Raw genomic sequence first — 15,042 nt, 5'->3', positions numbered from 1 at the left:
GACATGCCAAGTGTCTTGAAGAGTCACGCCAAACAAGGATCGTCAGGAAGCTGTTTGGCTTTTACCGTTTGTTTTTCACTCACTCGTTGGTAATTCACTGGGCAGCAACTAGTTGCTAGCAACTGTTTTGTGCAGAACTGGAACCATGAACAAGGCAGACGTGGGCCTCCCTGCTCACAGCTGTCCTTGGCCTTCAGCGGAAAACCTTATTGTGACTAAAGTCATGGCGGAGTAGTACCTTTATTTTCAAGGCAGTTGTCTTTGCTATTGAATGAGGACAAATAAATTTTTTTTATTGGAGTATAATTGTCTTATATCTTTCCTTTTCTCCTTGGCTTTTCGCTTCTCTTCTTTTCACAGCTATTTGTAAGGCTTCCCCAGACAGCCATTTCGCTTTTTTGCATTTCTTTTCCATGGAGATGGTCTTGATCCCTGTCTCCTGTACAATGTCATGACATCATTCCATAGTTTATCAGGCACTCTATCTATCAGATCTAGGCCCTTAAATGTATTTCTCGCTTCCACTGTATAATCATAAGGGATTGGATTTAGGTCATACCTGAATGGTCTATTGGTTTTCCCTGCTTTCTTCAATTTCAGTCTGAATTTGGTAATGAGTTCATGGTCCAAGCCACAGTCAGCTCCTGGTCTTGCTTTTGTTGACTGTATAGAGCTTTTCCATCTTTGGCTGCAGAGAATATACTCAATCTGATTTCAGTGTTGACCATCTGGTGATGTCCATGTGGAGAGTATTCTCTTGTGTTGTTGGAAGAGGGTGTTTGCTATGACCAGTGCATTTTCTTGGCAAAACTCTGTTAGTCTTTGCCCTGCTTCATTCCGCATTCCAAGGCCAAATTTGCCCGTTACTCCAGGTGTTTCTTGACTTCCTACTTTTGCATTCCAGTCCCCTATAATGAAAAGGACATCTTTTTTGGGTGTTAGTTCTAAAAGGTCTTGTAGATCTTCATAGAACCATTCAACTTCAGCTTCTTCAGCATTACTGGTTGGGGCATAGACTTGGATTTCTGTGATATTGAATGGTTTGCCTTGGAAACGAACAGAGATCATTCCTTCTTTAGCAATCAATGCAAAGAAATAGAGGAGAAGAACAGAGTGGGAAAGACTAGAGATCTCCTCAAGAAAATTAGAGATACCAAGGGAACATTTCATGCAAAGATGGGCTCGATAAAGGACAGAAATGGTATGGACCTAACAGAAGCAGAAGATATTAAGAACAGATGGCAAGAATACACAGAAGAACTATACAAAAAAGATCTTCATGACCCGGATAATCATGATGGTGTGATCACTTATCTAGAGCCAGACATCCTGGAAAGTGAAGTAAAGTGGGCCTTAGAAAGCTACGAACAAAGCTAGTGGAGGTGATGGAATTCCAGTTGAGCTATTTCAAATCCTGAAAGATGATGCTGTGAAAGTGCTGCACTCAATATGCCAGCAAGTTTGGAAAACTCAGCAGTGGCCACAGGACTGGAAAAGGTCCATTTTCATTCCAATCCCAAAGAAAGGCAATGCCAAAGAATGCTCAAACTACTGCACAATTGCACTTGTCTCACACACTAGTAAAGTAATGCTCAAAATTCTCCAAGCCAGGCTTCAGCAATACGTGAACTGTGAACTTCCTGATGTTCAAGATGGTTTTAGAAAAAGGCAGAGGAACCAGAGATCAAATTGTCAACATCCACTGGATCATGGAAAAAGCAAGAGAGTTCCAGAAAAACATCTATTTCTGCTTTATTGACTATGCCAAAGCCTTTGTCTGTGTGGATCACAATAAAGTATGGAAAATTCTGAAAGAGATGGGAATACCAAACCACCTGACCTGTCTCTTGAGAAATCTCATGCAGGCCAGGAAGCAACAGTTAGAACTGGACATGGAACAACAGACTGGTTCCAAATAGGAAAAGGAGTATGTCAAGGCTGTATATTGTCACCCTGCTTATTTAACTTATATGCAGAGTATATCATGAGAAACGCTGGACTGGAAGAAACACAAGCTGGAATCTAGATTGCCAGGAGAAATATCAATAACCTCAGATATGCAGATGACACCACCCTTATGGCAGAAAGTGAAGAGGAACTAAAAAGCCTCTTGATGAAAGTGAAAGAGGAGAGTGAAAAAGTTGGCTTAAAGCTCAACATTCAGAAAACGAAGATCATGGCATCTGGTCCCATCACTTCATGGGAAATAGATGGGGAAACAGTGGAAACAGTATCAGACTTTATTTTTTGGGGCTCCAAAATCACTGCAGATGGTGATTGCAGCCATGAAATTAAAAGACGCTTACTCCTTGGAAGAAAAGTTATGACCAACCTAGATAGCATATTCAAAAGCAGAGACATTACTTTGCTGACTAAGGTCCGTCTAGTCAAGGCTATGGTTTTTCCTGTGGTCATGTATGGATGTGAGAGTTGGACTGTGAAGAAGGCTGAGTGCCGAAGAATTGATGTTTTTGAACTGTGGTGTTGGAGAAGACTCTTGAGAGTCCCTTGGACTGCAAGGATATCCAACCAGTCCATTCTGAAGGAGATCAGCCCTGGGATTTCTTTGGAAATTCCTTCTTTGGAAGGAATGATGCTAAAGCTGAAACTCCAGTACTTTGGCCACCTGATGCGAAGAGTTGACTCATTGGAAAAGACTTAATGCTGGGAGGGATTGGGGGCAGGAGAAGAAGGGGACGACAGAGGATGAGATGGCTGGATGGCATCAGCTGACTCGATGGACCTGAGTCGGAGTGAACTCTGGGAGTTGGTGATGGACAGGGAGGCCTGGCGTGCTGCGATTCATGGGGTCGCAAAGAGTCGGACACGACTGAGCGACTGAACTGAACTGAACTGATAGCTGTCTTACAAAGTTGTGTTAATTTCTGCTGTACAGAAAAGTGAATCAGTTATATATATATGTATATCCCGTATATGGATATTGGATTTCCTTCCCACTTATGTCACCACAGAGTATTTGGAGAGTTCCCTGTGCTATACAGTCAGTTCTCATTAGTTATCTATTCTGTATGTAGCAGTGTACGTAGTAGTACCAATATCCCAATCCATTCCACCTCCCTTCCCCCTCCTTGTTATCCATGTTTGTTCTCTACGTCTGTGTCTCTATTTCTGCTTTGCAAATCAAATGAATATTCCTGAATAATCTTCCTCCTAAATTTTAGGCTGCAGAAGAGAGTAAAGGTAACTGAGAGATTGTTACTGGATTTATTATCCACTCTGCTAGTGTGTAGTCATGTATTATAAATTCAGTGAAGAGGGCAAGGCCTTTTCCTAGTCCCCAGATATTATGTCTGCTGACAAATACCAGCAATTACCCTTTGAAAGCTCTATATATTTAAGGAAAAGACTCCGATGCTGGGAAAGATAGAAAGCAAAAGAAGAAGGGTGTGGCAGAGGATGAGATAATTAGATAGCATCACCTTACACAATGTGGGTGAGCCTCATTTAATTGGTTGAAGGCCTTAATAGAGCAAAGACTGATCTCCATTAAGCAAGAAAAAAGTGGGGCATCAGCCTGCCTCTGGACTCAAACTGCAGTTCTTCCCTGAGTCTCCAGTCTGCCTCATCAGATTTTGGACTCACCAGCCCTCATAACTGTGTGAGCCAATTCCTTAAATCAGTCTCTCTCTGATCACCTTGATAAATACGAGTGTCATGCCTGCAAACATGCAAGTGCCTTTAGAAGAAGCACGGCAGTGCATGCTTGCTGTTGCATCAATTGACTGTCATAGCATTTACACCTGGAGAGCTGTTTTAGTTGGAAGAGGGCCCATTAGAGTCCTGAGTGGGGTAAATAGGGTAGAGAATGGACTCAGAACACAGGAGTTGGGGGACTGGAGGTCAGCTTTAACCTACTTAGCCTTCTTCCCATTCTGTCTTCAGAGGGAGAACCACAGTCTCCTTCTGTCTGTTTACCTTCACCCACCCTGTGAATACACAGCACATGAATGAGTTCTAGGAAGCTGATGGGAAAGGTGGGAAATTCAATGGCTAACTGCTCTGTTCTAGGCATTCCCCTTTGCTATCTTACACAATCTTCTTATCCACAAGAAGAGACTCATCATTATGCTCATGGACTCAACCAAGCTCTGTGGGCTTAAATTTGTGCTTGGTTGCTTTTTAGGTATGTGGCTTTGGACAAATTACTGAACCTCTCTGTTATTGAGTTTCTTCTGTGCAATGGGGATAATAACATTCAGTTCAGTTCAGTCACTCAGTCGTGTCCGACTCTTTGCGACCCCATGAGCTGCAGCACACCAGGCCTCTCTATCCAATAACAACTCCCGGAGCCCACCCAAACTCGTGTCCATTAAGTCAGTGATGCCATCCAACCATCTCATCCTCTGTCGTCCCCTTCTCCTGCCCTCAATCTTTCCCAGCATTAGGGGCTTTTCCAATGAGTCAGCTCTTCACATCAGGTGATCAAAGTATTGGAGTTTCAGCTTCAACATCAGATCTTCCAATGAACACCCTGGACTGATCTCCTTTAGGATGGACTGGTTGAATCTCCTTGGAGTTCAAGGGACTCTCAAGAGTCTTCTCCAACACCACAGTTCAAAAGCATTAATTCTTCGGTGCTCAGCTTTCTTTATAGTCCAACTCTCAAATCCATACATGACCACTGGAAAAACCATAGCTTTGACTAGACGGACCTTTGTTGGCAAAGTAATGTCTCTGCTTTTGAATATGCTATCTGGGTTGGCCATAACTTTTCTTCCAAGGAGTAAGCGTCTTTTAATTTCATGGCTGCAGTCACCGTCTGCAGTGATTTTGGAGCCCCAAAAATAAAGTCTCTCACTGTTTCCACTGTTTCCCCATCTATTTGCCATGAAGTGATGGGACTGGATGCCACGATCTTAGTTTTCTGAATGTTGAGCTTTAAGCCAACTTTTTCACTCTCCTCTTTCACTTTCATCAAGAGGCTTTTTAGTTCCTCTTCACTTTCTGCCATAAGGGTGGTGTCATCTGCATATCTGAGGTTATTGATATTTCTCCCAGCAATCTTGATTCCAGCTCGTGCTTCATCCAGCCCAGTGTTTCTCATGATGTACTCTGCATATAAGTTAAATAAGCAGAGTGACAATATACAGCCTTGACATACACCTTTTCCTATTTGGAACCAGTCTGTTGTTCCATGTCCAGTTCTAACTGTTGCTTCTTGACCTGCATACAGGTTTCTCAAGAGACAGGTCAGGTGGTCTGGTATTCCCATCTCTTTCAGAATTTTCCACAGTTTATTGTGATCCACATAGTCAAAGGCTTTGGCATAGTCAATAAAGCAGAAATAGATGTTTTTCGGGAACTCTCTTGCTTTTTCCATGATCCAGCAGATGTTGGCAATTTGATCTCTGGTTCCTCTGCCTTTTCTAAAACCAGGTTGAACATCTGGAAGTTCACAGTTCACTTATTGCTGAAGCCTGGCTTGGAGAATTTTGAGCATTAGTTTACTAGGATGTGAGATGATGCAATTGTGCAGCAATTTGAGCATTCTTTGGCATTGCCTTTCTTTGGGATTGGAATGAAAACGGACCTTTTCCAGTCCTGTGGCCACTGCTGAGTTTTCCAAATTTGCTGGCATATTGAGTGCAGCACTTTCACAGCATCATCTTTCAGGATTTGAAATAGGTCTACTGGAATTCCATCACCTCCACTACCTTTGTTCGTAGTGATGCTTCCTAAGGCCCACTTGGCTTCACATTCCAGGATGCCTGGCTCTAGGTAATAATAACATTATTAATAACAGCATTACATTATTATTACAGTAAGATCTTACTGTTACACATTGAAATAGTGTAGGGAGTGAGTGTGTGTGTATGTGTGTGTGCTCAGTCAGTCATGTCTGACTCTTTGTGACTCTACGGACTGTAGCTCCTCTGTCCATGAGATTTCCCGGGCAAGAATACTGGAGTTGGGTGCCATTTCCTACTTCAGGGGATCTTCCTGGCCCAGGGATCAAACCTGTGCCTCCTGCATCTCCTGCATTGGGAGGAGATTCTTCCCAGTAGCATCACTCCCATAGGGTGTGAATTAGTATATGATAATAAGATCTTACTGTAGTGTCTGCATCGGGGAAGGGGATGGCACCCCGCTCCAGTACTCTTGCTTGGAAAATACCATGGACGGAGGAGCCTGGTAGGCTGCAGTCCATGGGGTCACAAAGTCGGACACGACTGAGCGACTTCACTTTCACTTTTCACTTTCATGCATTGGAGGAGGAAATGGCAACCCACTCCAGTATTCTTGCCTGGAGAATCCCAGGGATGGGGGAGCCTGGTGGGCTGCCGTCTACGGGGTCGCACAGAGTCGGACACGACTGAAGCGACACAGCAGCAAGAGCAGCAGCAGCAGCAGCAGTAGTGTCTGCATACGGTAAAGGCTTTGTTGGTAGGAGTGGGGAACTGCCTCTCTTAGAAGGTAGGTTTTATTTCCAACATTTTCCAGGTGAGTTTCCTGAGTAGATGCCCCACATCATATTGTTGCTACAAGAAAATGGAGCCATGACGTGACTTCAGGTTACTCTGACCCTAATGATTGCTCAACTCCACATCTATCCTAACACAGAAAAAAAAAATTTTTGAACACCAGTTTTACCATTTCATTTAGCATCTCATGGATCGATGTTTGATTTCGGATAAACAGCTATTTCTTTTTCTTCCCACCCTCCTCCTCCTTCTTCTTTTATTATATCTGGAACAAAATATTAGACTCATGACCTACTATAAGCTCCGGAAGCTGTCTTCTTCAGCCTTATTGTTCCACTTAGTCAAAAGGACGTGGTCAACCTAGCTTTGTCTGTGGCCAGCATCAAGCTGTGAGATACCATGTGGTAGAGTGAGTTACTGAGAAATAGAGCCTAAATGTAATATGATGGTGTAGAGATCAGGAAGGTGTTACTTAACAGTTATCTACTGAGTTCTTGTTCTAAAGGAGCCTCTGATGCTGGATGTTATGGACAAGACAAAAAAGCATGCAACTCAGACCGTGAATCGAGCTCAATAGTTACAATCTAGCTCAATGGTTCTTAACAAAGGGTGGTTTTGCCCGCAGGGGACATCTGACAATGCCGCTAAATATTGCGGTGTTCACACCTGTGAGGGGGAGGTGGGTATTAGAGGGGTGATGGCGCTGTTGCCGCTGGCACCTAGTGCATAGTGGCCAGAGATGCTGGTAAACATCCTGCAATACACAGGACGGCTCCCCACAACAAAGAATTCATCAGTCTAAAGTGTCTAAAGTATCAGTAGTGGTGAGATTGAGAAGCCCAGTTAGTATAAATGACCATGGAAGATGGTACCTAATTAAGAGCCAGAGGCCAAGACAAGTTACAGCGCTTTAGAAGCCTGAAGAAAGATTAGATGGGAGTGAAGTACAAAGGAAGCCTTTTTCAGGCTGGGGGCAGAACTAGGCAAGATGTCTGTGAGAACAGCAAATACAAGAAGCTGGTGTAATAGGAATGGGTAAACAGTAAGAGTCAGGATGGGGGTGATCAGATTTTGAAAGGCCCTGAAGATAAGGAAAGATACAATCTCGTTGCCATATGTTGTTGAGAGTCTATTTTATCAGTTTAATTTTTTATTGAGGATTCAGTTCAGCTCAGTTCAGTCACTCAGTCATGTCCGACTCTTTGTGAACCCATGAATCGCAGCACACCAGGCCTCCCTGTCCATCACCATCTCCCGGAGTTCAGTGATATTCAATGTTCTAGCTTATATTAAAACCTGTGACCATAAAGGTCGTCGCTTACCTTGCCAGACCATCTTACAAAGGTTTCTAGGCTGAGTACAGAGTTTATTCTGCTTTATTGTGACCAAATTGTTCTCTGTCTTCAGTAGTTAGTGACTCTGTTCTACATATACAGTATGGTCCTATCTTCTCTTATTTCAAGGACTTTCATAACCTAATCTTATATCCCCACTCTTACAGTTCACTACTTATTCTGTTGCTTATTTAGTTGCACTTGCTAATTCTGTCCCCTACACATTCAGTTTTCATTTTCCTGTTGGGATTGAATCAAAACAGGTGGGTGCTTTGGAAAAGTTATCATTTGATGCTCCTTCAAACCCATTCATTCATATGTTGATTTTGCTCAACAAATATTTGTTGAGTAATGATTAGGTGTCAAAAACTGTTCAGGCCTCTTGGGATCTACCTGCGAAAAAAGTAGACAATGATCCCTGTCTGCATTCTAGTTGAGGAGACAGTAAGGGGAGAAATGGTTAATTGCTAATCATGTTAGAATGTGAGGAATGCTATTTACAAAAAGAAGAATAGAGCAAAGTCAGGAATCCTGAAGTTACTAGGTGGAGGACAGGTAGCAATAGTCATGGGTCAGGGTACTCTTCACTGAGAAGGTGAGATTGGAGCAGACTTGAGGAGTGGAGAGAGGTAAGGACTGATACCTGAGGGAAATGATCCAGGCAGAACAGAAGTGAAGAGCCTGTGCTGAGAGCAGGCCTGGCCCGGAAGCACTGTGGGGCCAGTGTGGCCAGTGTGGGGGGTAGATGAGCATGAGCGCATTGGAGAGAGGGGTGAGAAGGCACCAGGAGGCCAGACCACGGAAGGTTTAGAGACTGTTGTGAGAAAATTGGCTAAAACGCTCCGTGAAATGGAGAACCGTTGTGGGTTTTTGAGACAAGGAGTAGCATGATCTGACCTAGGTTTTAAATTAATTACTCTGACTGTGGAAAAGAAACCACAGGGGGAGTTAAGGGTAGAAGCAGTAGGAAGTTAGGAGGCTATTGGTATAATTCAGATAATGGAGACTTAGACCTTTTTAGTAACAGAAGGGTGGGGGAAAAACACTAAGATTTTGAAAACTGACAGAAGCAGTTGAGACCCAAAAGCCTAATAATACACAGTATGGTGCAAATTCGGGGGGGGGGGGGGCACTCTATTTGAGAGCCCAGACTCTATTTGATTTCTCCAGAAATCAACTTTGGGATGGAGAACAGATGGTTTCTTGGCTACGGAAGAAAGCTATTAAATCAGAGGGGTAAAGGTGAATCTTTGCCTGATAGAAATGAGATGTTTGCCAACTGGACCCCCAAGGTGTCTATAGCCCAAAGACACAATAATGGCAGTGTCCAAATCAGAGAAAGGCATGTAAGTAATACATGAATCTAGGTTTTGAAGGTCAACTTCGGTGAAAGGAAAAGGAAACAATATATAATTGATTACTGTCCTGGGTGTCTTTATCTTATTCACCCTATTCTGTCCTGGAAGGATGACCAGCAGGAGTTAAATGTGGAACCAGCCTCCATAGTGGCTTAGTGAGCTTGCTGCTGCTGCTGCTGCTAAGTCGCTTCAGTCGTGTCCGGCTCTGTGCGACCCCATAGACGGAAGCCCACCAGGCTCCCCCACCCCTGGGATTCTCCAGGCAAGAACACTGGAGTGGGTTGCCATTTCCTTCTCCAATGCATGAAAGTGGAAAGTGAAAAGTGAAAGTGAAGTCGTTCAGTCGTGTCCGACTCTTAGCGACCCCATGGACTGCAGCCTACCAGGCTCCTCCATCCATGGGATTTTCCAGGCAAGAGTACTGGAGTGGGGTGCCATTGCCTTCTCCGATTCCTTCTTCTCCTGGAAAAGTTATCTGTAGGGCTTAGTTCAATATGCTTCAAGCTCTCTGGCTTCTGGTAGCTAAATGGCCGGCTAAAGCCTTAATTCCTATGACATCTGGGAGACAACATCTTGCAAAGTTGGAATGATGTTCTATAGGATACAGTAAATGTCTTAAACCAGCAGCAAATGTGGTGATGTCTTCATAAAGCTAGGATGCATGCGTCTGGCAACTGAGGAGGAAGAGGTTGGAGTGGCCCCTCTAACCAACTAATAACCCACTGGAATATTGTTATTTTCTTTCCCTGTGACTTTTGTGTTTGGTGAACTTGGAGATACCAGTGCCCCAGAGAAGAATCCTTTTCTTAGGGAATATTGGGAGCTAAGATTGCCCTCTGACCATTGTGGGATTCTTGGTATCAGTGAGCTGATGGGCACAGAAAGGACTCAATGTATTAGAGATGAGTACCGCAATTTCCAGGAAGAAACTGGGTTCATTCTTTACAATGAGGACAAAGAGGGCTTGGAAACTCAGGGGACGTACTAGCTTTATTTTCTTTCCTTTATTGGGGTGAAGTAGAAAAGAATAGCTTTATTGCTTTGCCAGGCAAGGGGGGTGAGGGGTGAGTAGATCACAGTGTTTCTCCCCCTGGAGGCGGTAATGAGGAGTTTTATTAGGAATGGTTCAAGGAGCAGGGCATGGTCAGCTCGTGGACATTCTTCTGATTGGCTAGTGGTGAGTCGGCATCATCAGCTTCTGGTTCCAACAGGCCTGGGGACTACGTGCTTGTGGGCAGCGTGAAGTTAACTTCTTCCATCTGGTGGGGGTTTCAGTCTCTGGTTTCAGGACCTAATGAAGCTCAGTCTTGTCTCATCACAGAAAGAATTCAGTGAGAGACAAAGTGATAGGTAAGAGGTGGATTTATTTAGAGAGAAACACACTCCACAGACAGAGTGTGGGCTACCTCAGGAGGCGACAGTAGCCACTAGCTTCATTCCTTAATATTCAAAATAGTCCTGCTCAGTAGAAAATTGTAACAACCCCATTAAGAACAACTAAGGACCAGATCCTACAGGAATGAACATTTGGGCAATTCCAGCAGATGAAAACTCCTTCCACCAAAGTGTTAGCAAAGGCAAGAGAGCCCAAGGAATGGAAGGTGACAGAGGGCATCTGTGATCGACTTACGACTCAGGATAGCTACAAAGGTGGGAATAGTAGCAGCTATGTCCTATGTTACTCTTGTTTTCACCTTCTTTCTCCATCTGATGTAAGAATCCTAATGATGGTTAATGTACCAAGTTTCAGGTGGGAGTGTAATCAAATTGACAGCACCTGGTGATAATGTTAGCTGATGGGGCTTTGTTGCACCCTGTGTTCTGAGGGCATAGAGTGGATGCTGAGGGGTAGATTGTACTGGGTGGCTTCTGCTTGTATCCGTCCCTCTTCTGTGTTCCAGGAGAGATACTTTAGAGAAAACATCTAATTTAATCTTTTCAACAAAACTGTAATAATAATAGATCTTGATTGCCCTCTTACTACATACATGGCATTGCTCTAGGTGTTGTATAGGAACCCATTCGATCAATCCTCACAGTAGCCTTACATACTAAGTATCCTTATTATTCCCGTTTTACAGATGAGGAAACCTAAGCACAAAGGCGGAGATTAATCTCTGCCCCTTAAGGCTTCTCGAAGGGGATAGGTATGATTTTCTTGTTTTTACAGATAGGAAAACAATGACTTGGAGAAGTAAAGGGGTTTATTCTTGATATAGTCACTCCCCCGCCCCCGCCCCCCAGCTAGAATTCACATGCAGCCCTTTCTAACCTCAAAGCTAATGCTCATGTCTAATGTGCTCTGCTTTCTTAATAATACTTCATTTTCAGGGGCCAGTATGAGAAAGAGTTGCTGTGAAATGTAGGTTCTAGGAACATAAAACAGCTTTTGATATATTCAGAATTTATTTATGGTTTGAAAATAGGCAAATCTATCAAATAAAGATTAAGCTTGACAAAAGAAGTGTAAGAATGACCCAGATTTACTAAGTGGTTAGTACTTTCTTTAAATATTCAGTTTGTTTGAACCTAATCCATAGAAAGTTTGAGATCCAAAAAGGTAAGTATTTTTATACATGAAATATAAAAATAGAATAAACATGCTAAGTTATATTATGTAGTATATTACACATTATAAATATATTTAGTATATTCATATTACCTTATATAAATGTATTTTAAAATATATTTGAAGAAATGTAATGGACCTAATTTTAAATCCCTCCTAGTAGATTCTCTAGGAGAGCGTTGTTTTTGGAATCGTATTCTTTGGTACATTTGTCAGCCGACATCAGCCCTGATCAAGGTGAAGTGAATACACCGGTCATTTATCATTCACTGACTGAGGAAATGCATGAAACCAGAACCAGAGACAAGAGCCTGAGAAGGGAAACCACAGTGGCCAGGGTGCCAGTAACTTATTTTCGTGTCAGTGACAATCTTTCACCTTTTACTAGTGAAGAAGGGCAGGTATAGGTTGGCATGTGCCGTATTAATAGGATTCTTTCTATTACCCATGCCCTCAGAGATTTCCTCCTTTGGAATAGTGCCAGCAGCCTCCTCTGTCCAATATCACGGACTCGTGGCTTTCTAACAGTTGAAAATGATCTGCTTTTCAGATAATACCATCCAGTCGATTTTCTGCTGCTGCTGTTGCTGTTCCGTGCAGAAGCGGTAAGTCCGAGGGCAACTTCTTGGGTGGAATCTCCCTGTTTCTTTGAATCTGCTGTTCATCTGCCTCGGAAACTCCTCCCATTTTCTCCCTGTTGAATGGCCATTCATTTAAAGCTAGCGATAGGTCACGTGTCGGGTCCATGGTCTCTCTCCAATCTCTTGGACTTAATTGCTCCTTCCATTGTGTTCCCAGAGCATGCGGCCTGGTTCTGTGTTTAATATTTGTTTTATGCATGCTATTTATGTGTCTGTGTCTCACTATGTTATTTTTACCTTTTAAGGGCAAAAATCCTGTCTTATTTGAGATTCTCCCTGAAACTACCAATGTGTCTTATACTTTGGTGCCCAGTAAATGATGCATAAAGAGAAAAATCCAGGGTGCCATGATAATAGTAACAGCCAGCATTTAATGGGAGTCCTATATGTCAGACTGTGTTAAAAAGTTTACGTTTTTAGCTCTTAGTAACTCTGGAAACCACCCTTTTTATTTGTTTTTACAATCCCCATTATACAGATGAAGAAATGCAGGCCTAGGGAGGTTACATTGCCCAAGGCCACACTATAAAAATGGTAGACCTGGGATCCAAACTCATGTTCTTAATCGCTACACCACATCTACTTTTTAACAATAGATACTTTCAAATGAGGCGATGCATGTAAAATGTAAAACACTGTGCCTGACACAGAGTAAGGTCTTCATTATCGTGACTGTAATTGTATGCCCTTAATAGTCACCAGACTCTATGTTGCCCACGTGACATGTACTTTCTCAATTTTATTATTCATAACAACTCTATATGCTCTTAGTGTCTCTAGTCCTAGATTTAAAAAAGTAAAATAAAGTTCTGAGAAGTCCCAGAGTGCCTTGCCCAAGGAGTTAGGAAGTCTTCTAAATGAAAAATAGGAAGGAGACTTTACTACTAGCTTGTTTATAGTCTAGTGGATTTATAGCTAAGAGTAAAATAATCCTTTGTAACATGATTATTTTTCAATGTCAGGCAAGTGAGGACACAAATAAGCCTTAGCAAAGATGAAGAACTTTCAGAAAAATACACACAGCATCGCAGACCATGGTTCAGTGACTTGCCAAGTAAAAAGCAAGTGAGTATCATTTTGAAGGGGGAGAAGGGGTAGAGGAAGGTGGCATTTTTAGGGTCTGTGCTTCGTGAGGTACCGTTTGCCACCCTGCCCAGAACCTAATGTCATGCTTGGCACATAATAAGTTTTCAATAAACTTTTAGTGAATCAACAGCCTAGAAGAAAGGGAAAGAAAAAAAGACCAGTTAAAATGGCCTATTCTGCAATATTTTGGCAGAATTTGAAATTGGGGAAAAAATGCCTTCTGGCTATCGCCATTTTGAGGCCAGGATCAGTTTTCAGTTCAGTGTTAGAAAATAAGTTTTCTTGGGAAGTTGATAAGCCCACACACAAGCTTACAGCGTATTAAAGGGAAAAGCTGGTGTTTTTTTTTTTTTTCCTCCTTTTTCCAAAGGAGAAAAATCCTTAAAGTGAAATTATTAAGGAGGAAATAATATTTTAAGAATTGTGACATGAAAAATATTCAGTGCCATGCTGGCAAGAGAATTTGTGATCTCGAGAATTTACAGAATGATGAGTGTGTTGCTCGATCAGAAAATTGTTTTGTAGTTGGTCATTTCCGACGTTTATACCATCAGGGCTTCTGCTTTATTGCAGCTAGCTGGGAGAAACAAGGCGGCAGGCAGATACTCTCTACCCTTGTTCTTTTTTAGCTCAGAGCACTTAAACAATAGTACCACGACTCACTCCTTAGTGTTTTACAGTCCAACAGGGGCCATGGGCAACCATCAAAACGCAAGCCATTGCCTCCCCTCCCACCCTCTGAGGTTTCTGAAGAGAAGATCCACGTTAAGGCACTGTACGATTTCCTGCCCAGAGAGCCCTATGATTTAGCCTTAAAGAGAGCCGAGGAATATCTTATCTTGGAGAAGTATGATCCTCACTGGTGGAAGGCAAGAGACCGCTTGGGGTAAGACTGGTGGTTTGTCTTTACCATATATTTCTTCTTTCAGTCCCTAAAGTCTTCCGAAGTGTGAAATAGACTCCATTTAGCTTATTAGAGAAATAGACTCTGTTTGTTTTCTCAAGGTTTATAACTCTCCCTTGTAAATGAAACAGAAGCTGTTCCCACACCTCTCCATCTGTATGAATGGGCATTATAATGCTGTGATTTCAGGCAGACTCTCCAAACTAGGCACATGTGGCTTTATATCCTGATGTAGCCACACACTGCTGTGTGTTTTTGGGCAAATTACTTATCCTCTCTGTTTCCCTTCCCTCCTTCCTTTCTCCCTCCCTCCTTCCCTTCCTTCCTGCCTTTTCCCTTCCTTTCTTTCTTCTCAGATATAGCCACCAGGGAAATCTCTATAATTGACATAGAACACTATATTAGTTGCAGGTGTACAACATAATGATTTGCGCTTTATATTTATTGTGAAATAATCACTACAAGTCTAGTTAACATTCGGCAGCGTACATAGTTACAATTTTTTTTTTCCTTGTGATGGGAGCTTTTATGATTTACTGTCTTAGCAACTTTCAGACATGCAATATGGTACTATTTTTCACTTTTAATGCTTTTTAACTTTTTTAAATTATGAAAATAAGGTAACATATTTACAGGAGACATGGAAAATATAGAACAAAGTTACATACAGTTCTATTATATATAATTGTTTTTAGGTAGGTAAATTA

General features: G+C 42.4%; 1 protein-coding gene across 2 annotated transcripts in view; it reads left to right on the top strand.

The window, feature by feature from the left end:
* Positions 1-15,042, top strand: part of TXK (TXK tyrosine kinase) — a 62,940-nt gene that overhangs the window by 8,269 nt on the left and 39,629 nt on the right. The window contains exons 3-5 of one of the 2 annotated variants that reach the window (XM_005681590.3): positions 12,255-12,309; positions 13,308-13,410; positions 14,112-14,317. In XM_005681590.3, coding sequence (XP_005681647.1) covers positions 12,255-12,309; positions 13,308-13,410; positions 14,112-14,317 — 364 coding nt within the window. Of the gene's footprint in view, positions 1-12,082; positions 12,310-13,307; positions 13,411-14,111; positions 14,318-15,042 lie in introns of those variants that run through there. The other variant, XM_005681589.3, reaches the window with a different exon arrangement.

Source organism: Capra hircus, chromosome 6 (assembly GCF_001704415.2).
Source record: "Capra hircus breed San Clemente chromosome 6, ASM170441v1, whole genome shotgun sequence".
NCBI classification, from domain to species: domain Eukaryota; kingdom Metazoa; phylum Chordata; class Mammalia; order Artiodactyla; family Bovidae; genus Capra; species Capra hircus.
The sequence above is the reverse complement of the archived record's forward strand: the minus strand, read 5'-3'. Positions and strand labels throughout refer to the sequence as shown.